Source organism: Callospermophilus lateralis, chromosome 10 (assembly GCF_048772815.1).
Source record: "Callospermophilus lateralis isolate mCalLat2 chromosome 10, mCalLat2.hap1, whole genome shotgun sequence".
Taxonomy (NCBI): domain Eukaryota; kingdom Metazoa; phylum Chordata; class Mammalia; order Rodentia; family Sciuridae; genus Callospermophilus; species Callospermophilus lateralis.
The window spans coordinates 84,279,670-84,300,759 of record NC_135314.1 but is presented as its reverse complement, the minus strand read 5'-3'; the positions used below and the strand labels follow the sequence as shown (position 1 = coordinate 84,300,759).

Below are 21,090 nucleotides of genomic sequence, written 5' to 3'. Positions count from 1 at the left end.
GCCAGTTCTGGAAGATATAGGATTTGCTAGCAGGATTATGGTCTCATAGATAATGATGTGCAGTCAGCAGAAGCGAAGCTTTATTTTAATTCAAATAAGCTAGTAAACAAACCACTGACAAGTCTGCTGGTGAGAGTAACTGGCTGCTGTTGCCACATTGGCAGCTAAATTATAGAAAATCTATTATACCCTGTTCACCATATGTTTAATTTAATACAAGATACAAATTAAACTATCCATAGTGCCTATTAAAATAACAATGGTTTTTTTTTATATTTAAATGTCTTAAAATAATTTCTACTGACCTTTTAAAGGGCAGTTTTGATACAGGTGATTATCTGGTGGTGGGGGGGAGAGAGTTAATAGAAAGCAAAAAAAAAAATTTAATTGCTTTTCTGAGAAAATAAAAATATAAATGCTCACTGGTTTGTGGTTGCTAATAAGGTTAATTAGCAGTCATGTGTTCTGTTATTACTATATTTCCCTCCTACCCTTTTTGTTTCTGAAGCTGGGGTTTTAAGAATGATACTTAGTTTGACCTATTCGAGCCTGAACTCATGAAATTATAACCTGGGTCAGCCAGTCGCTGTATGGGCAGCCTTAGACCTGAGGCCGATTGAGTTCTATATTTGGAAAATTGAATTTAAACTCTAGGCCCAACTTTGGTACGGAAAAAGACATGACTATGATATCCCTGCTTCCAGTCAATCTTTCCATAGCCAAAAGATCCTAAGCAGAGTAAGAATTAAGAGGCTGTCTTCCAGAAAAAAAGAAAAAGACAAGACCGTTTATATTGTATGTGACCAGCTTCTTCCTATACCCACAGGAGTCAGGAACCAAGAAGGCTTGCTTGGTCCTTTCGGACTTAGTCTGTCAGATTCTAAAGACTTAACTGGGTTGTAGAATTGGCTAGATTTAAAACCCAAATCTACTATTTTCCAGGTGTGAAAAACCATTGACATTTAATCCAGCTGCATCTCCCTTTATTCTGTTTAATTCTATAGGATTATTATGAGACTTAAATAAGACAAAGTATCTGGTACATAATAGATACTCATTAAAGGTTAGTTCCTTTCTCTTTCACCCTTAAGCAAATAAATGTTGGTCTTTCTTTAAGGATAAAGAAGAATGAAGGAAGGATGGGGAAGGAGAGACTTAAATAGAAATTCTCCCTGGAATCACTTTCACTGGGTCATTAACTCCTTTCTAGACAAATCCCAGAATGGCATGTTCCTTTTTCTTCAAAATTTATCATAATACCTGCTCTTTAAGAATGTATTTGTAAGCCACTCTAACCAATGGAGTATCCTTAGGCCTAGGAAAGAGAAATCAAAAATAATCACCACACTTTGGGATGTCATTTCAAAGTTTTTAATACAGATATTGCACTGACATGGCAACTGTGTTCGTGGGGTTACATATGGTGAATTTTGGTTCAGAGAATTACAACACAGCAGATCCAACTATGTTCTGGTAAATTATAAAAGCACAAAAGATGTTGAGTTGGCAGATGTTCTCGGTTTAGATCATTCTTGAAGTCCAACAGATGACATTAATGTTTCACTCGCACTAAAAAAGTTTAATCTTAGATGGATGCAAGAAGCATTTTCCAAAGTGTGGTGCAGTAAGAATATACCAGAAAGACAGAAGACAAATATCCCGTGGTCACTTTCCCTCCATTCAGTACCCTGTTGCTCAGAGATTAAAAGACAGGAGACATTTCTATTTATGGAAATATTGACTATATTAATAAATGAAGAAACTGAAAAACAGGATCACAAAATTTGTGGCATATTTTAAATGTTCAATAACTTTAAAATTAATATTTTTATTCATTAAGATAAAACCTGGTTGTAATATAACTTTTTAAAAGGAAGTTTAAAGAAGTCCTTGATGAATGCTCCCCATCGCCCTCGCTTTTGCCTCCAAATTTCAATTAGCTATAAAGTACACGTTTCTGTAAATTCTTACTGTCAGTTTTAGAATAAAATAGACTGAGGGAGCGCCAGAGAGTTCTAGAAATATGAGCATGAGTGGGAAGGGAGACCAGGATGAGTCTGCGGCCACGTAGGCAGGTCTCCAGCAGCCTGCACTCAGCCTCAGACACCTGAGGGTTTCCACATCAGTAGCTCAGCTCCTGACCCAAGAACTGCCTTCCTCGGGGAAGTTCTCTGTCCCTAGTTAGCTGGATCTTCTTCCTCACTTTCTATCCCCAGGTCCCCCAGCCCCCACCCCAGGTGACCAGGATCCAAGACTCCTGGAAGGATCTCCCGGGCTCCAGCTCCAGTTTCCACACATCGGATATGGGAGAACAAACCACAGTGGCCACACTGTGTGCTCAAAGGAATAAATGGTCCCAAGGTCACTTGGACATCTGAGCCTCGAGTCCGGGAACTCTTACCCGCCAGCCTGTGCCTTAAAGCAGCCCTAGGATCTGCGAAGGCGCGTGGGTAAGAGTGACCTGGGAAGCCCGGGCCTGCAGGCCGCTGGAGAACTCAGGCTTCCAGTCTCTCGGGCGGTCTGGTCACTCGGTGGAGGGGCCTCCCTCTCCGAGCCCGGCAGCGTGTAGGCCCGGGCCAAGCCGTGCTGGGACTTGCCGGCCCGGAGCGTGGGAAAGAGGGTCGGAGGGCGCGGCCGGGTGAGGGCGCAGCTGGTCGGGGGCCCGAGGGAACCCAGTCCGGCCAGCCCGAGCCTCCACTAGGATAGAGCGCACCTCCCCTAGGAGGCCCGGCCTCGGCCCATTTGCCCTCGGGTTTGCACCGATCACGGAAAGGATCGAGGCTCCAGAGAGGAAGCTAAGGCTCTGCCTCGAAGTTTATTCTAAAAGGGTTTGAAAAATGAGGTTTCCAGGTCTCTTCACACGCACGCGCGCGCGGTCTTGAGTTAGAATCTATAGACTTTGGGTTAAAGCAAGTCCTTATTCGGGTCTTGTCTCGCGGGGGCGTCGGCCCGGTCGCGCTTCCCAGTGATTTCCAAGTGCGCATCCAGGGGGGTGTTGCGTGGTTTTGTTTTGGTCTAAGTGAGTAATTGGACCGTGTTGAGCCAGTTACATGTTCATCATCCCGTGGCGTATATAAAAACACCTGCGTCTGGAATCCTCCATCAGACCAGGGGAAGCAGTCGCCTCCCCACCCGGACCTAGTGCGGATGCTCCAGTGGGAGCCGGGCGGCGGCGGAGGGTGAGGAGCGCGCGAGTCGGCCGCAGGTCCGAGGACCCCGAGAGAGCCCGCCCCTGGAGGCCGAGGGTCCCCGGCCCCAGTCAGCCGAGTCCCAATTATCTCCACGTGGAGAGGGTAGAAGGTGGCCAGTTAGTGAATGATTGATTACTCAAGAAGAGAGAAGTTACAGCTCTCACAGTGGCCGATGGCTTTAGCATGACACGATGCCATCTCTGTGCAACTCGTGGTTTGTATGGTATTTGATTTGCTGGAACATCCAGACCCTGATCGTGCGTATCGTGTTTGCTTACAGCATTGTCAATTTAAAACCAGGTCCTTAGTGCCCCTCTTGCTAATCCCGTCTGCCTTTAGTCGTCTTAAATCCTGTTTTTGAAAAATCCCCTCTCTACCTTTCTCTTCTCCCTCCCTCCCTCCCTTCCATCTTTCCGGTTCCTCTTTCCTTCCTTAATCTGGGTCGTTCACGCTGCAAATCAGTCACTCACGCCGTCCCATTCTGAGGGTGAGGGAGAAACTCCTCCTCTCTCCCCAGAAGGCTTGCGTTTGCAGAACTGGGGAGTTGAGCTTTGCCCGAAGCGCTTTTGAATTAGTGAAGTTTCCAATTCAGAGCCACCTATAAATGTCCATAAATCGGCTCTCACGGTTTTCCCAATCCCTTCAGAAATCCCTTTCTATAACCTAGCACGGTTTTGGTACTGTTTGCTCCAAGTCGTGTACTCTGGATACAGTTTCTCCCCCCTGGATACAGAAAGTGTGTGTGTGTGTGTGTGTGTGTGTGTGTAGGTAGGTTCCCAGTTGAGAATAAATGGTTCTCCATTCTCTTATCTACCAAAGTAGTTTGTCACTTTGACCCTTCACCTGGCAGGACACATTTTACATTTTTTAGTTAAATGCTGAAGTCTTCTGCCATGTCAGGTGGAATGTCATTGCATTACAGCTTTTGATAGCAAGTTGAGTGACTCACATTAAAAAACAAAACTAACAAAAACCTATCTTCTTGTCCTGTCTCAGAAGACCCTGGCCTTATGGATGGAATGAAGGAGATTCAATTGATAAGATTATCACCTTGCTCACCTTGAGTCACCTTAGGCTACTCCCTGAGGCCTTCCTGTCTTTCAGTCGGAGGAGGTCCAGCCCCAAGCCCCTCAGTAGGGAAAGAGTAGTTCAGATTGTTTTTTCAGTACATTGTAAAATGGAAAACAGCTTTTAATCATGTTGGGGAATCCTTTCTAATTCTTGATATTCATGGAATAATTTGACAAGGGAAGCAAGAAAGAATCATATTGTTGGTTAGATGGTTACTTTTTAAATGAAACCATAGAGAACACATTTTACATTCACTTTGCCCTGTTCCATCTTTAGTTGGGGAAAATGTTTCCACAATTGACTCTTAATTTTACATAATGCCTCCACCCCCTTTCAGGATGGCAAGGATAAGTAACAAATGTGAACTCCTCCTCCTGTTCTCTTAAAGGTCACTCTTGATTTAGACTATTCCCTCTCACCTCCAACACTCTTATACAGGGGCATTTTTCTTGATCCAGAGTGTTTAGAAGTGTGTAACTTTTTTTAGTATTGCTCTGACTTTTATTCTTTTCACACTGATATTAGACTGTTTATCTTGAAATTTAAATGGATTATTGTGAAAAACAAATGTTTAATTTTCTATTTTGTTGTCTTTGTTTTTCAAGTTTCATGGAAAAGGCTTTAATTGAATTTAGGTCATAGTCTCTCCAAATCCCTTATTAGACGACCAGTTGTAAAGCAATAACATAATTGTTTCCAAAAGGGAAAGTAAAAGTTGAGGTCAGTTTTGCTAGGTGATTGAATCATTTGAGCATTTATCTTTCTTTTATTTTGAACAGTTTGTGGGAAGAAAGGGAGGGATCATTTGAGCAATGGGGTGGGGGGACAGAGATAGAGAACCCACTGAAAACTTATTTTTAAGATGAAAGGCATTTTTCCAGACTATTGTCTAGCCACAAATAACAACACAGAGAGCAGAAGTCACGAAAGTGGATTACTGTCACTCTGGGTTATTGGAGGCCTGGCACTAATTCCTTTAGAAAGGTAGACAGACCTAGTCAGAAACTAAGGACTTCCTCCTGCAGTGTCCCCATCGCCTAGGTGTTGGGGGCTTGCTCAAAGTTGATATAGACCTCAGCTGGGTCTAGGTGGTAGGGCTTCCCGGAGGGGGTGGGGGGAAGCAGATGCTCTACGTGGAACTGACAGGGAGGAAGCTGAGTGGCTCTAAGAGAAAGCCTGAGTGGAAGGGATGCTGTAACGGGGGGTCTGTAGTCACCAGTGTACCCCCACTCCCTGCACAGGTGCAATCAATGCATCAAAGCTAGCTAGGATCAAATCAAAGAGCGCCAAGAGTAGGACCCTTTGGGTGCTAGAGATTGATCTTTAGCTTGCTCCACTCCTCTTGGGCTTCCATCCTAGGTTTTCCAGAATTGGAGACCTCAACAGAGGGGAGGGTGAACTTGGCAAGAAACCATGCCCTTCCCCTGTCCAGCGTGCACACACTGGTGGGAGCTTGTAGAGATGAGGAGACACGCCTCGGGATGAAAGAAGTCTTCAGTGATCTGTGTGTCTGGCTCTTCCAGTTGTGTGCATGGCCAACCAGGGAGCAGAGGAGGGGAAAAAAAGCCCCCTTTTCTTCAGTTGCTCTAGCTGGGGTTGCTTGTCTCCTCTCCCTCAACCCTCTGTCTCACCCCATCAGGACCAAATAGAATCGAAACTCCATTGCCTTTGCCTGTACTGAGCCTCAAAACTAAGGATTTGATAAGGTTACTGCACCACTGATACAATTGCTGATTTTTAAAGCCTCCTCCAAGAGACAGATGTTTGGGCTGATTAAGAATTGAGGAGGAGACCTGCAGCTACACCAAGGAATAATCTATTGGGCAAATATTTTAATAAAAAATATGAAGAGATCAGCCCGACCTTGCAAGGTCTTCTGCTTTAAAAAAAAAAAAAAATCTTTATCAAACCCCTATTCTATGGCTTCAATAAACAGAACCCATTACCTCACGGCATCTTTTGTTGGCCCCATACAAGAGAGAACAAAATGGTTATTCAGGGGAACGCTTTCGATTTTTATTGTGGGTAGCCTGCACAAAGAGCCGTGTTATTGTATTTAAAAGAACCATCTGTAGCAGAAACAATGGCATCAAATTATCTTTGAATACCCACTGAAAAAACATAAAGCTTTTTTTTTTATTCTTCTTCTGTACGGTGGGGGGACAGAGCAGTGTTAGGATAACTGACTTTTTTGTTGTTCTCTGGGTGCATTCTTCTCGCTCCCCCTCTCTCCCCCTCACCCTCTCTCCTCTCTCTCTCTCTCCCTCTCCCTCTCTCTCTCTTTTAAAAAATCAGCCATTTGGGGTTTTAAGCCATAAACGATTTTTCTTGTTGCAGGGGATTGCAGTGGCAAAGCTAGGCTAGGTCTTGGAGGCTGGTGTAAGGCGATGCGGGAAGGCAGGAGGCTGATGGAGAGACTGGGGGGAAGAAAAGCCGAAATGGATTCACGGTGCCTTGGATGGAGGATGAGAAGGGAACTGCAAGCTCCTTCAACTCATTCTGTCCGGTGAGAAGTGATCAAGCTTGGGCTGACAAGAGGCTCAGGGAGCCCTCACGTTCTTTGCTTTTTTACCTGCCAATCAAACTGCTACAAGACAACACCCTGATCTGGCATGGACATGTAAGTAGCTTGCAACCCAACTTTGACATTCACTGCTAGCTCACTCCTCCCCCCCCAATCACACACACACACACACACACACACACACACACACATACACACACACACACACACTTTCTTCCTCTCTCATTCTGGTTTTTTTCCCCCCTTTTGACCTTTACTAGATCTGGAAATACACCCTATGTGGCAGTCATTTAACACAGGCAGATTTTAAGTCCGAAAGCTTAAACTTTTGGAATTAAATGCTAATTGAGATTTCCTTAACAAATGCAGAATTGAAATGACATTATTTATTCTCTTCTGAACAGTTTTAGTACTGAACATAATAAGTTCCTTGCAAGGGTGTGTGTGTTTCTTTTTCTATGAAAATGAAGAAACAGATTCGTGAGCCTCCAAAAATAACCCCAATAGTGAAAAATTCAGGCTTCCATCTTTAAAATGTTAAACTCTGGCATTTCATTCCTACAAAGAACCTTCTCCAGACCAGTGTTACTTAGAATGGAAAGAGTGATTTGATTCAAAAGGTACATATCATTAAAAGGTTGCTACTACTTCAACCAGCGTCTTACTGTTTTGGTGGTGATTGAGGATGGGAGGGAGCTTGCAAAAAGAGAGGATGGGGACAAGGCGAGACCTCGTTCTTTGAGAGTCTGACACAGAGGGAGATAGAAACGCAAGGGGGCAGGATAAGCAGGAAATATTACCTGAGAGAAGGAATTACAGAGCATGGCGAAGCTGGAAGCTGGGAGGGCTTTCTGCTGGAAGTTGTGCGAGGGGTGATGGGGCTTGCTCTCTGGTGCCCTCTAATGGCAACTGGAACAATGTTTTACTTTTGTAATACAGTACTGGGAAAAGCAGCTGGGTTTTTGTTGTCAATACTGTTCCCCCCCCCCCCCCCAGGAGACTTAAAAACTAGAGATTATTAGTAAAAGAAATTGATTGTTTTCAGCCCAGAAACTTACGTATGCCTTAAAGTCATCCATGTTTTATCCTCGATCATCCCCTCCTCTCCCGAAATCTTGTTAGACTAATAGAGGAGGAGAGACTAAAGGCAAATTGATTTATGGAGGGTGGCCCACGCCCAATTAGTAATTCGGGGAAAGATATTCATTTCCTACCTGAACAGCATTCTGACTCTTCTAATATACTCGAGAGGTGTAAGGAGGTGGAGTGGGAAGGGATGATTTGGAAATTGCAGATTCTGACACTGGCTCATTATAATACAATTTAAAGGGGGCTCTTAGGAACCTCTGTTACTGCGACATGTGGTGGTCAGGGGGCTTTCCTTCCTGCCTCCTTTTTCTTTTTTCTTTCTCTTCATTTTTTCATTCTTCTTTTTTTTTCCTTTTTTTTTTTTTAATTTTTGGTAGATAAAGGTTAATCTTGGGCTGAATGATAGAGCTATGATTGACAAGAGAAAAGGTGTTGAGGGCAGGTCGCGCTGTCTTATTTACAGCCCACTGCTTGCTGTAGAGTCTTTGTTAGGACTGGAAAGCTAATTTAGTGCTGATCAAAAGCACCACAGAGTTAAAGGACTGGTAATGACTGCTAATTTCATTTCAGCCTCATGCATCCCCAACTGCTGTAATTAAAGACACGCTATTTAAATACAGGTGAAGGGTTTTTTTTTTTTTTTTTTTTTTAAGTTGGGGTGGGGGCGGGTGGATTATAATTTTATTTAGATTTTTTCATATACTAACTTGGGTGTTATGTAGTCCAACATCAGATTTTAATGTTGTTACTATTTAGAGCTGCTTCTTGTCATTAATACCTGGCTTTGCAGAATCGACAGTATGAAATGAGTCAATCAATAAAAATCCTCTAAAGAAGGTAGAGGAAAATGATGCAGAGGAGGAACTATTTAGGGGGATTTAAATATTAGGGTCTCCCCCCCCCTTCACATTAATAGTAGGGGCTTCGATAGAGCTGAAAGTATTTGAAACTTGGGGCAAGGTTAGCAGGCCAAATGGTTCAGTGTCAGCTTTTAAGTACTTCTAAAAAGATCATGTGAACAGATGGAAAAATATATTTTTAATTAAATAATTTCCCCCACACTGTAGCTGCAGTATTGGCTCAAAAACCTTGTAATTTCTCAACCGATAGGAGTTTCTTTATGAGAACATCAAAGGATAAAAAGCTCTACATTTTCGTAGTTGGTTAAAATTGATAACCCCCTGTGCACGCGCGCGTGCGCGCGTACGCGTGTGTATACACACAAAAAAAAAAAAGAAAAAGAAAAAGGAAAAAAAAAAAAGAATTTAGCCTTTAATCTCTTTTTATCCACGAAGACTAAAGCTCTGTACTCGACCCCGCGAGCGGCTCTCGCCTTCCGGGGCTGGAACCCGGCTCAGATGTGAAGCGGCGCTGAGCCGCCGCGCAGGTTCGTGCCCAGCGCCCCCTGTTGGACACAGTAGGAGCTGCGCAGCGCCAGTCCTGGAAATCGCTAGAACCTTGCTCTAGGGTTAGAGAAAACTCTTTATTACCCTCCAAAAAGGAAATGGAATGCAGAAACAAGTTTTTATATTCTTAAGTAATAATATTTTAATTCAATAAAAGCTAAAGAGGAGATGATACAATCTTAATTCGATAAAAAAATACAAAGACTAACTTTCCTCCTCCTTACATCAGCCATCTCCCACCCGGGTTTGGTTTGGGGACTCCTTTTAAAGACTATTCCATAGTAAAAGAGTTAGAGAAACAGGATGAAAAACAAAGAATTTTTTTCTGTAGCTATGAAGAGTCAAGCAAAGGCTCCTTCTCCGTTTTGTCCGCATTTCAAACAATTAAACGGAAGATAAGCTGCTTGCTGTTTTGACGTTGTCAGCAGCCCTCACAGGCTCTGGAAGTACTGTTAACAGAGTCTCTGAGTAAACGAAATAACTTATTCCTACTTATTTATTTCCCGAGTGTAATTAAAAGTCCAGCTTCTTCTTTGAGTGTTTCCCATCCCCCAAATCAATCTTGGCCAAACTTTTCCTTTCCTGGCAAGCAGTTTGATTCTAGATACTGTGTCTGAGACAGGTGCCTGGCATCTTTGTCTTTTATCTTAGCCATGGGATTTCAGGGAAGGTGTGTCAGTGGTAAAGCGTATTTTCTTTGAAATTCAGCATGTAATTGACCAGGAATCCAAATTATCCTAGAGAAAGGAGTATTTTTGCACTTCCAAAAACTATCTGTCTACATAAGAAAGAGCTTTAACTTTCTTTGGTTAGCAAGGGAGGGCAAAAGTAGCCTTTGAATTATTTCAGAAAGATAAACTATAAAAATGACACATTCTCTGAATTTGAAACAATGGGGAAATCTGGGTTTGTTTAGTTGCTTAAAATTAAACAGTTTTTGTGCTTAATGATCTCCGTCTTCAGTGATGCACTTAACATTTTAGCTTTCAACCTTAAGAACTTTAGGGCTTGCTTTTCTCTCTTAAGTTTGCCTAATGACGGAAACTAGCTTAATTTTCATAACAGAATGGGTTTTAAAACATAGTAATACTGTGGCTGCGCAAGCTTTATGTTGCCCTTATGTTTATTCCTCTCACCTCCCCAAATTAGCGGATCCGAGATTGTGTTTCAAGGGGAATTGCTGTTCGGTGCGATGAGATACTTACTCCCTCTGATTCCAGAATCGGATCTCGGCTTAGGTTTTTCACTAAATAGGTTCAGAGGCAGTGGTAAGAAAAGAATCAAGCTTTTGATAAATCTCCACCCGGAATTCGATCGAAATGACAGGCAAGCAGGATTCCCTGCCAGAGCACCCCCAACCCTGTGCTCTGCGAAAAGCCCCCATTACGGAAATATGAAGTCAGGATTAGCTTTGTGAACCCGCGCCAGCCGCAACCGCGTAGGTTAAGAAACCGTGCACTGACAGCGGAGGTTCGAAGGCTACACGGTGGCTCCCGCAACGCAGCATGATAGGGAGGCCAAAGCCTGTAAAATCGTGGTGGCGACCTCAGAAAAAGGGTATATGCCTGCTATTTGGAATTGATTTAGAATCTGCAGTAGCAAAGCCCCGGGGATTGCGACCCCGTTCAGCTCTCCCATTTGTGCGGTGAACACTTGGGCGACAACAGGAGGGAGGAGCCGCACCTGGCTGCGGACGGGTGTGCAGGCTGCATGCAAGTCCCCAAGTTTCCAAGCGTCCAAGGAGAAAGCTTAGCCCCTAATTGAGCAAAAAGAGCTAAACAAGTGGGTGGCCCAGGCCTGAGCAAGTCACCTAACACTCCTGGTGCAGGAGTGTTATTTCTGTGGTCCCAGGTAACTCTGCCCCTGCCGGAATCCCACGCCCCAAGGCGGCCAGCAGGAAGGCAGCCCTTCCACCTTTGGGGGCTGCAGAGGCGGGCAGCGAGGGACTGACTCCTTAGCAGCAGCGGCTGGCAACCGCCGTGTTTTTCCGCAGCGGCAAAGCGCCCTTTAGGGGCGGGGCGGTCGCCTTGGGTCTCATGTCCCAGTGTCCAGGCCTGAGCCCCAGCGGGGTTGGCTGGGCGCCCTGCTCTGTAAGTAGCCAGGCTTGCCTGATTCTGTGGGCGATGCAGAAGAATAGGCCACCCTAGCTTAAACCCACTGAGCCCGTGCCAACTCCTCAGCCCGTTCTTACTTTGATCCCTCACACCTTTCCTGATGAACCCAGGGGGGGGGGGGGGACCCCGCATTCTGAAAACCAGCAGATGTGTTTTGGAGCTTGGTAGGGCTATAGGGAAGTGGAGAAAATTGACATTATTAAGACCAAGATTCAAGAAGAAGCACTCGTGTATTAAACTTACTCTTTTGCTTTGTTTTTAAAATCAAGAACCTTTAGATTCCTTGATCCAACCCCGAGACAAAGGCGACAAGAGAGAAAGCCCTGTCTGACTTGGAGGAGCTGAGATAGAGACAGATAGTCATCTCTCCACCACTCAGCCAGGCAGACAAACCCTGCCAGACTGTGAGTCCTAATCCAGGGCCCAGCAGCTACGTGGGTTGCTGAAGGGTGTTGAAACCACAAGTACAACTTGACACCATTGAGCCCACAGTGCTTGTCAATAATCTGTGAATTAGGTGCAGAGATTGTCACTGTAGATCATAACAGTTTCTGAAGGACTCATTACAGCCTATCGTGTCAATGATCTCCAAATTAAGGAGGGGGGTGTGGGGTAAGAGGGAAAAGGAGTGGGGAGAGCCAACAAAAAGGGAAGAAGGGTGGGAGGGGAGATAAAAGTCAGAGCCCAGCTCCGAAGGAGCCTTTAAAGATTATCAGGCCAGCAATCTGAGAATTCCATTGGGATGAGCTTGGAAGCCCAACTCCATCTGAGCTGGGATTGGAAGGGGGGCGCTAGGGGGCAAGCAGAAGTAGGCCTCTGGGAAGGATGACTTCTCAGCCATTTCTTTTGAGGCTAGAAGAGCTTTTGGAAGAGGGCTCCAGATGTCAATGGGAGGCCTGGAGGATGCCAGCCCGCCCAGGATGGGTGTACACTTTGATTTAGAGCACTTTCCAGGGCGAGCCACAGCTGCAGATCTTTGTGAAAAAAGTGGTAATAGTTTCATTTAGGGCAGATGGTGATTGTAGGGTGATTTGTTTGTTTTTTTCAGTGGCTTGCTTTAACTTCTTTTCATGCCACAGGTAAAAGGTTTCCTTCCTTTTCTTTTGATAATCCTGTGCCTCACATGTTAAACAGATCTCATTTCTTTCCCCAATTTGCTTTTTGGGATGCCAAACACCTAGGCCCTCTGAGATTTTGTCACTTTTGCAGTTTTGATTACACCTGATCATACTTCCGGAAGGGAGCTTATGAGTGACACAGGAGTAGTGTACACCATGAGATCACCAGTAGCAAGAATCTTGGAATGGCCTAGACTGACTCAAAGAAGTTCTTCCTTCATGCAGTGCACATGTAGCCCAGTCCGCACTGGTGTGTCACTTAATGCCGGCCAGATAAACTTTGAGGAAGGTGTAGGTTTGTTTTTCCCACAAAAGTTGTGGTCACAACTAAATGTAATAATCATAGTTGGAGAATTTAAAGTAATAGTCTTTCATGAAATTAGAGTAATAATCCTAGCTACAGGAAAATTAGGATTCTAAGGAAGCCCCATTCCTATTCCTTTGATATGATTAACTGTACCAAGATGGTGTGTTCAATCAGAGAGATATGTACTTAGGCTTCCAAGCGATGATTTAGAGATACAAAAAGATTCAGGGATTTGGGGAGTCACCTTGAATTCCTGGTAGCCTCTTTTTTTTTTTTTTTTTTTAATTCTCTTCTAATTTTTAAAAATAAAACCATAGATTCCATGCAACTGAAAACCACTGGTGGAAGGTCTTTACATTTTTAGCTTGTCTTTTTAAAAGGGAATTTCTATTTTAAAGAAAATTAGATCATTTTAATGGGCAAATTGCATTTTCCCCTGGACAACAGCTGCAGTGCAGGGACAGAATCTTACATTAAAATTACTTGATAATTCAGAAGTAGAAATGAAATTGTAAAACATGAAAATATTTCCCAAAAATATGTGAGCTGGAATATATGAAATATATGTGCAAATATATGATACTGTAAGTAATGTGATGATTATTATATATAGTCCAGAAGGCGTATACAAGTGATTATATATTATTTTTGTTGCTATAATTTGAAGTAAGGGAGAAATTTAGTTTTCTAACTACTGAATTCTTTTAAAAAATGCATTTATTTCATCAGTGTGAATTAGATAAAAGAGAATGAGTAAAAAAGGGAATTGAATTCAAAGCAGCTCTGCATTCCTTAGGTTTCAAGGGTCCTTACAGCTCTTCAGTGAAATTATTTGGTGAAATTGGGTCTGGACTGAAACAGCATTTGTTATCCCTTGTTCATTTGTTATGTGTAATGCCACTTCTGAGAACTATAGGCAAGGTGCTGAAGAGACTCACAAAAAAGAAAAAAATATGATTAAGCAATTTTAAATTGCCAATCTACCATGAATCCATATGCATAACTAATCTCAGTAAACAGAAAGGGATAGAAGTATATGTTTGTTCTTTGTGCTATCAAGAAACATTTATTATAGTTCCTGTCAATAATCCTTCACACTTCCAAAACCTGACAGATTTGGTATAGAAAAAAAATGGGGAGAAATGTAGATGAAAGAATTTCTATCATTTTGAAAATGGTGCTATAAAAATAAAGGTGTCTCCTGAGATTTCTGGTAAGGGATCCTTCAGTCTCAAGGAAAGGAAGTTTGACAATGGTACAATAATCAGTTTCTAATTTGTGCTCTTATTTTCTATATATATCCTAACTTTCCCCAACTTATTTCTTGTTGTTTTTGGAAAGTATGTGATACATTTTTAGAGAAAAGAAATCCCCTAATGTACTTCTTTACCTTCATTTGTTTGTGTTTGTTTCTTAAATCCTGAAGGATCAAGTTTTGGTCGTTCTGGAAGTCTTGTGGCTTGCTTCAATTTGGAGTGACTGAGGATTTTTGTAACTTAGAGGGGAGAAGGGAACATTGGAAAAATTGACTTATGCCAGTGTCCTTACTCTGTAACTCTCAGTTTGCTTGTATTTGGGGATAGATCTAAATAAAATTCAACTCATCAAATTTTCCAGTGTTGTGCTATCCATTTTATTTTCCCTTTATCTTTGGCTTTTAAAATCAAGAACTTTTCCGTAGTTGCCATACTTCACTTTTTAATTGTATGTGCCTCTTCCATACCAGACAACTGGTATCACTGCTTCACTGTAGTATGATTACTGCTATGGTCACTTTCATAGAAGATGGTTGGAAGGTCAGGATTCACAGGAAACGACAAAAAAAAAAAAAAAAAGGAAGGGAAAAAAAAAAAAAAAAAAAACCTTCATTTGGCCAAATCTGGCTCCTAATATATTTAACCAGTTCCAGAATTAGAAAGCCTTTCTGTACATTTTCTCCTATTTTTCCAGCTTTTTTTCCTTACGTAATGAAATTAAAACTTTTGGAGCCCACAGTTGACATTTTTCAGAAAATTGAGTTATCAAGGCAGTAATTATTTCACGGGGAGATAAAACTCTCATAGCCCTAACTGTCAAATAGGGCCCTTTTCAGATTTTAATTACAAAATAAAATTAGTCTGCTCTTCCTCGGAATGGTTTGTGAGTGGTTAAACAGAGCTTTCCCCCAATACTGGTGGTCGTCAAACTCGGCTAATTAGCAATGCTGAGAAATTCCAGTTAACAAGGACATTCTCCAAGACTCTGCAGGTTCCCTGCCGTTTGCCTTCATTTCCATAAGAAGATTAAGAGAGGAGGGGAACACACTCAAATGCAGATGCAGAAAAGAAGCGTTTTTTAACAAGCATCATAATAGTAAGATGCTTGGCTAGTTCTCACCTAATTACTGCAAGTTAAACCTCTATTTGCCACTAAGAAGAAAAAATAAGTCTACAGTCCCCTATCTCCACAAAATTGTTAGTTGGCTTCAGATATAACACTTGAGGACGTAGAGGGAGAGGTTAGGAGAGAAAAATTAATGTAAAAGATTCTCCAATAAAATTGAGACACACTTAGCAGTTAAGGCTTTTTGGCTAAGACCGGGAGTAGAACAGAATCAAATCAGAATATTCCAAGAATTCTGCATTTGTGTTCCTAATTAACAATATTGCCCTAGAAGTATGTAGCTTTTTGCTGTGCATGGAAGGAAAGTGTTACATTGTCTTTAGATTAAGCACTTTCAATTTTCATATCCTGCCAATGCAATATTTTAAGTTATCTGAGGTTGAAGTACCCTGTTCCAAGTCTTTCTGGGATTGTCTAGTCGTCAATGGTGTATTATTGTCAGTACTGTTAGCTGACCTTTTATAAACCTAAAACAGGGTTACTTCTGTTATCTATTGGGATTGTTAGAGTTATTAGTATATTTAGGGGCAGTGATGGTGCTAGGTTGAAATCCAATGTCCGGTGATCTGATTTTTTTGAATGCATATGTCTTAGAAAAAATTCTAAAGAGAAAATTGTTTCTGCTATCACCATCTTCTTTGATCTTATTTTCATAGCACATTATTGTGCATAAATGCCAGCCACAGTTAGTTTATTGACTCGATAAGTACAGCAAGCTTAATTAAAATAAAGCTGTAAATAAATGCAACCAATGATAATACAATTGTAATGTATTTCCACAGCTTATTTAATGATAAAAGCTATTAACAAAAACTTAGACAGCCCCTTCAACCTTTTAAATGCATTATTATAGAGTTCAGACACAGGTACATACATCTCAGAACATGTAAATGCTTTTATATATCATCCCAAGAAAAATTTTGTGCCTTTTACTATTGCCCCTTGAGAGAAAGAGAGATTTAAAATATTTGCTTTTATAACCATTTGTTATTAATATTTATTTTAATAAATATACACCACCATTATTCACACCAACCTCATAGGGATTTTTCCTTCAAACTTAATTATCCATAAGCTTTTTTAAAGTTTTCTGAATAATGCTATTAAGCGCAGACCAGTACATACACAATCATAAAGTGGAGCTTGGTATGCCCTTCGTGGCGCCTGGACAATCATAATTCATTCATATGTTGAATCTCATAATTTGTACCTATTTTTTTCAGTGGTTTAACCTCCCACTTATCTTGAGGTTGTATGTACATTTCTAAGTTAAGCAAATTAAATTTGATTCTTATGATTTGGAGCCACAGTTTATATGATATGTTAACTTTTCTTTTGTTTAGATTATGTGTAATTAGTTTGATCTTCCATCCCCCTCATTTTTTTTTTCTTTAATTATTTCCAAACACCTTCTTTTAAAGGTAAAAGTGATAGTCTCGGGAAAGCGAACATACCAGCAGGGGGCGCACCAGCCACATCCCTGAAACCAACTGCGCTGAAAAGTCGGTGGCTGTCTTCAGATTCTCTGTCAACCTTTTTTCTTTTCTAATCTCCAAAGATCCGTGTTTAGCTTAATATTACACCTCGACTAAATCGAAAACATTGCTTTATTTTGAAAACTAGAGAATACTGACGCATTTTGAGAACACAAGTCTCATCCTTTTTGGACTCCCAAGAAATAAAAAAAAAATCCCATAACTTGAGAAAAAAGGAGAGCCTAGGGTGGGGGGGGGGGGAGAAGGAAGGTTGGTTGGAAATAATTTAAGAAAAGTCTGCAAAATTCTTTTTCACAACTTTTCTGAGTCTCCAGTGGGTATACTTAGCTTGAATTTGACAGTTATTTATTACTGGGAGGGCAGAATTGGAGAAGTTGGAGGGTAATTATGGGAAGAAGGTTAGTAAGGAACAAAACAATGCACAGTTTGTAAAGATAATAAATGGAACGTGGCTGGTATATACTATTCACTACATTTTCTTTGGGTGAGTAAGGGTAGATCAGGGGAGGAGGGGGCGGAGAGAGTGTAAGAGAAGAAAGAAAATAACCCCGATGGTTTAAGCTCTTTATAAAAAAGAAATGGCATCAGGTTTTTTTTTTTTTTCTCTCCCCCCCCCCCCTTTTGTAGTCAAGTGCATTTTAGCCACAAAGATCCCAACAAGAGAGTGGAAGGAAACTTAGACGGGGCTTTGTTTGACTCCGTGTAGCGACAACAAGAGAAACAAAACTACCTATTTGTAACGGACGTGGTGCCATTGCTCTCCGCTTTGAGCGCCTACCTATTGAAATCTTTACGTCGGGACAATGGGAGAGCGGCTAAAATTACCCTCTTGGGTCCTGGGCGGGCAGGATTCCTGAGCCTCTACCCCCGCCCCCATCCCATCCTCCTCCAGCTTGAGCCTAGCTGGGCTCGCAGCTTCCTCAGTCTGGGCCTCCTTCCCCTGCGTGTGCTGCCAGCACCTGTGCCTGCTGAGCACCGCCCCCGCCTCCCAGGCCTGGAGCCCCTCGGTGGCGCAGCCCCTGACCCTAGCGGCCAGCTCTTTGCTGCCAACACCGTAGAAGTCAGCCGGGGAAATGCCAGGGCTGGTTCTGCTGGAGTCCTGGGAACTCTGCGTGGGAGGGAGTTTGTGAGTGCGGCCCAAAAGCCACCTCTGTACAATGCCCTGGGATGCCAGGAAGTTGAAATGACCCTCCCCCGCTGCCTGCACTTTTGAACGTCCTTCTCTGTCTTCCCCCAGCCCGCATTTATAAGCAGCATCCCCAAAATCCTTATTTGGGAGAGAGTTTAGAAAAGTAGGGAGAAGGGAAGAGTACCCTCATCGCCTTTGCACGAAGTGAATGGTGACAGACTGGTGGGAGATGTGGCTGGGAGTAACAAAACAGGTTGTAGTTTCCTGGGCCAAAGAGCTGGACTGGGCAGGGAAACAACTGCTTACCAAGGCCCTGCCTGCCCTTAACTCCGAGTCGAGTACGTGGTCAGAGCGAGCAAGATTCATTTTTTAAAACAGAACAAGTTATGTGGAAGCAAGAAGGGTTTTGAGGACAGAGGTTTTGCTCTCCTAACTTCTTGTCAGGACAGTGTAAGAAGTGGGTGATTGGGTGCTGGCACCAGCAAAGGAAGACGGACCAGGGAAGAGCCTGATTAGTGAGAAGCCTTAGGGGCCTGGAGTCAGGAGCAGTGCTGTGGGATGAGCGGGAGAACCAGGACACACCAACTCCTGCAAGGCCTGTTTCCTGGAATACTAGTTGAACAGTCGCCCTGAGCCACCCACTCTGCCCTGCCCCACCCCCACACCTTAGCTGCTTCCCGTGCCCCTTCCTCATTTCAGTATCTTGCACTAAAAAGTAAATCAATATTAAGTTTGAAGAGGGGGAAAAAAAAAAAAAACCCACATAGTCTTAGTGCTGTTTACCCACTTCCTTCGAAAAGGCGTGTGGTGTGACCTGTTGCTGCGAGAGGGGATACAAAGGTTTCTCAGTGGCTGGCAGGCTGGCTGTGGGAGCCGCCTCCCCCTCCTCTCCTTCCCCCCTGCTCCCCCCCCCCCGCCTCCCCCGCTCGGCCGGCGGCGCGGCAGGCCCCGCCCCCTTTCATGCAAAACCCAGCGGCGAGGCTGGGCTCGAGTGGAGGAGCCGCCGCGCGCTGATTGGTCGCTAGAAACCCATTTATTCCCTGACAGCCCCCGTCACATGGATGGTTGTCTATTAACTTGTTCAAAAAAGTATCAGGAGTTGTCAAGGCAGAGAAGAGAGTGTTTGCAAAAGGGGGAAAGTAGTTTGCTGCCTCTTTAAGACTAGGACTGAGAGAAAGAAGAGGAGAGAGAAAGAAAGGGAGAGAAGTTTGAGCCCCAGGCTTAAGCCTTTCCAAAAAATAATAACAATCATCGGCAACGGCAAGATCGGCCAGAGGAGGAGGGAAGCGATTTCTTTCTTTCTTTCTTTTTTTTTTTTTTAAATCGTGATTCCAGTTTGCTTCTCTCTCTTATTTTCCCCCAAATTATTCTTCGTCTGATTTTCTCGCGGAGCCCTGCGCTCCCGACACCCCCGCCCGCCTCCCCTCCTCCTCTCCCCCCGCCCGCGGGCCCCCCAAAGTCCCGGCCGGGCCGAGGGTCGGCGGCCGCCGGCGGGCCGGGCCCGCGCACAGCGCCCGCATGTACAACATGATGGAGACGGAGCTGAAGCCGCCGGGCCCGCAGCAAACTTCGGGGGGCGGCGGCGGCGGCGGCGGCAACTCCACCGCGGCGGCGGCGGGCGGCAACCAGAAGAACAGCCCGGACCGCGTTAAGCGACCCATGAACGCCTTCATGGTGTGGTCCCGCGGGCAGCGGCGCAAGATGGCCCAGGAGAACCCCAAGATGCACAACTCGGAGATCAGCAAGCGCCTGGGCGCGGAGTGGAAACTTTTGTCGGAGACGGAGAAGCGGCCGTTCATCGACGAGGCCAAGCGACTGCGAGCGCTGCACATGAAGGAGCACCCGGATTATAAATACCGGCCCCGGCGGAAAACCAAGACGCTCATGAAGAAGGATAAGTACACGCTGCCTGGCGGGCTGTTGGCCCCCGGCGGCAACAGCATGGCGAGCGGGGTTGGGGTGGGCGCCGGCCTGGGCGCGGGCGTGAATCAGCGCATGGACAGTTACGCGCACATGAACGGCTGGAGCAACGGCAGCTACAGCATGATGCAGGACCAGCTGGGCTATCCGCAGCACCCGGGCCTCAACGCGCACGGCGCCGCGCAGATGCAGCCCATGCACCGCTACGACGTGAGCGCTCTGCAGTACAACTCCATGACCAGCTCGCAGACCTACATGAACGGCTCGCCCACCTACAGTATGTCCTACTCGCAGCAGGGCACCCCTGGCATGGCGCTTGGCTCCATGGGCTCGGTGGTCAAGTCCGAGGCCAGTTCTAGCCCCCCTGTGGTTACCTCTTCCTCCCACTCCAGGGCGCCCTGCCAGGCCGGGGACCTCCGGGACATGATCAGCATGTACCTCCCCGGCGCCGAGGTGCCGGAGCCCGCCGCCCCCAGCAGACTTCACATGTCCCAGCACTACCAGAGCGGCCCGGTGCCCGGCACAGCCATTAACGGCACACTGCCCCTCTCGCACATGTGAGGGCTGGACAGCAAACTGGAAAGGGGAGAAACTTTCAAAGAAAAACAAGGGAAATGGGAGGGGTGCAAAAAAGGAAAGTTAGAAACAGTATGGAGAATAACCTGGTACGCTCAAAAGAAAAAAAAAAAATCTCATCACCCACAGCAAATGACAGCTGCAAAAGAGAACACCAATCCCATCCAAACTCACGCAAAAACCGCGATGCCGACAAGAAAACTTTTATGAGAGATCCTGGACTTCTTTTTGGGGGACTATTTTTGTACAGAGAAAACCAGGGGGGGTGGGTGGGGAGGGTGGGGGATTGGACCTTGTATAGATCTGGAGGAAAGAAAACTACGCAAAACTTTTTAAAAGTTCTAGTGGTACGGTAGGAGCTTTGCAGGAAGTTTGCAAAAGTCTTTACCAATAATATTTAGAGCTAGTCTCCAAGCGACGAAAAAAAAATGTTTTAATATTTGCAAGCAACTTTTGTACAGTATTTATCGAGATAAACATGGCAATCAAAATGTCCATTGTTTATAAGCTGAGAATTTGCCAATATTTTTCAAGGAGAGGCTTCTTGGTGAATTTTGATTCTGCAGCTGAAATTTAGGACAGTTGCAAACTGGAATGAAGAAAATTATTCAGATTTGGACATTTTAATTGTTTAAAATTGTACAAAAGGAAACAAATAGAACAAGTACTGGCAAAACCATCCCTGTGGTCTTGTTGAAAGGGCAAAAGTTTTAGATTGTACTAAATTTTTTAACTTACTGTTAAAAGCAAAAAAAAAAAAAAAAAAA

General features: G+C 44.1%; 1 protein-coding gene across 1 annotated transcript; it reads left to right on the top strand.

Annotated features, from left to right (window-relative positions):
* Positions 1-19,345: 19,345 nt before the first annotated feature.
* Positions 19,346-20,308, top strand: Sox2 (SRY-box transcription factor 2). Its single transcript, XM_076868609.1, has one exon. It carries the CDS (start codon positions 19,346-19,348, stop codon positions 20,306-20,308), a length of 963 nt encoding a protein of 320 aa, XP_076724724.1.
* Positions 20,309-21,090: the final 782 nt, after the last annotated feature.

Excerpts from the sequence above, each read along its gene's own strand:
- Sox2 (XM_076868609.1), top strand. The coding sequence starts at position 19,346 with ATGTACAACATGATGGAGACGGAGCTGAAGCCGCCGGGCCCGCAGCAA.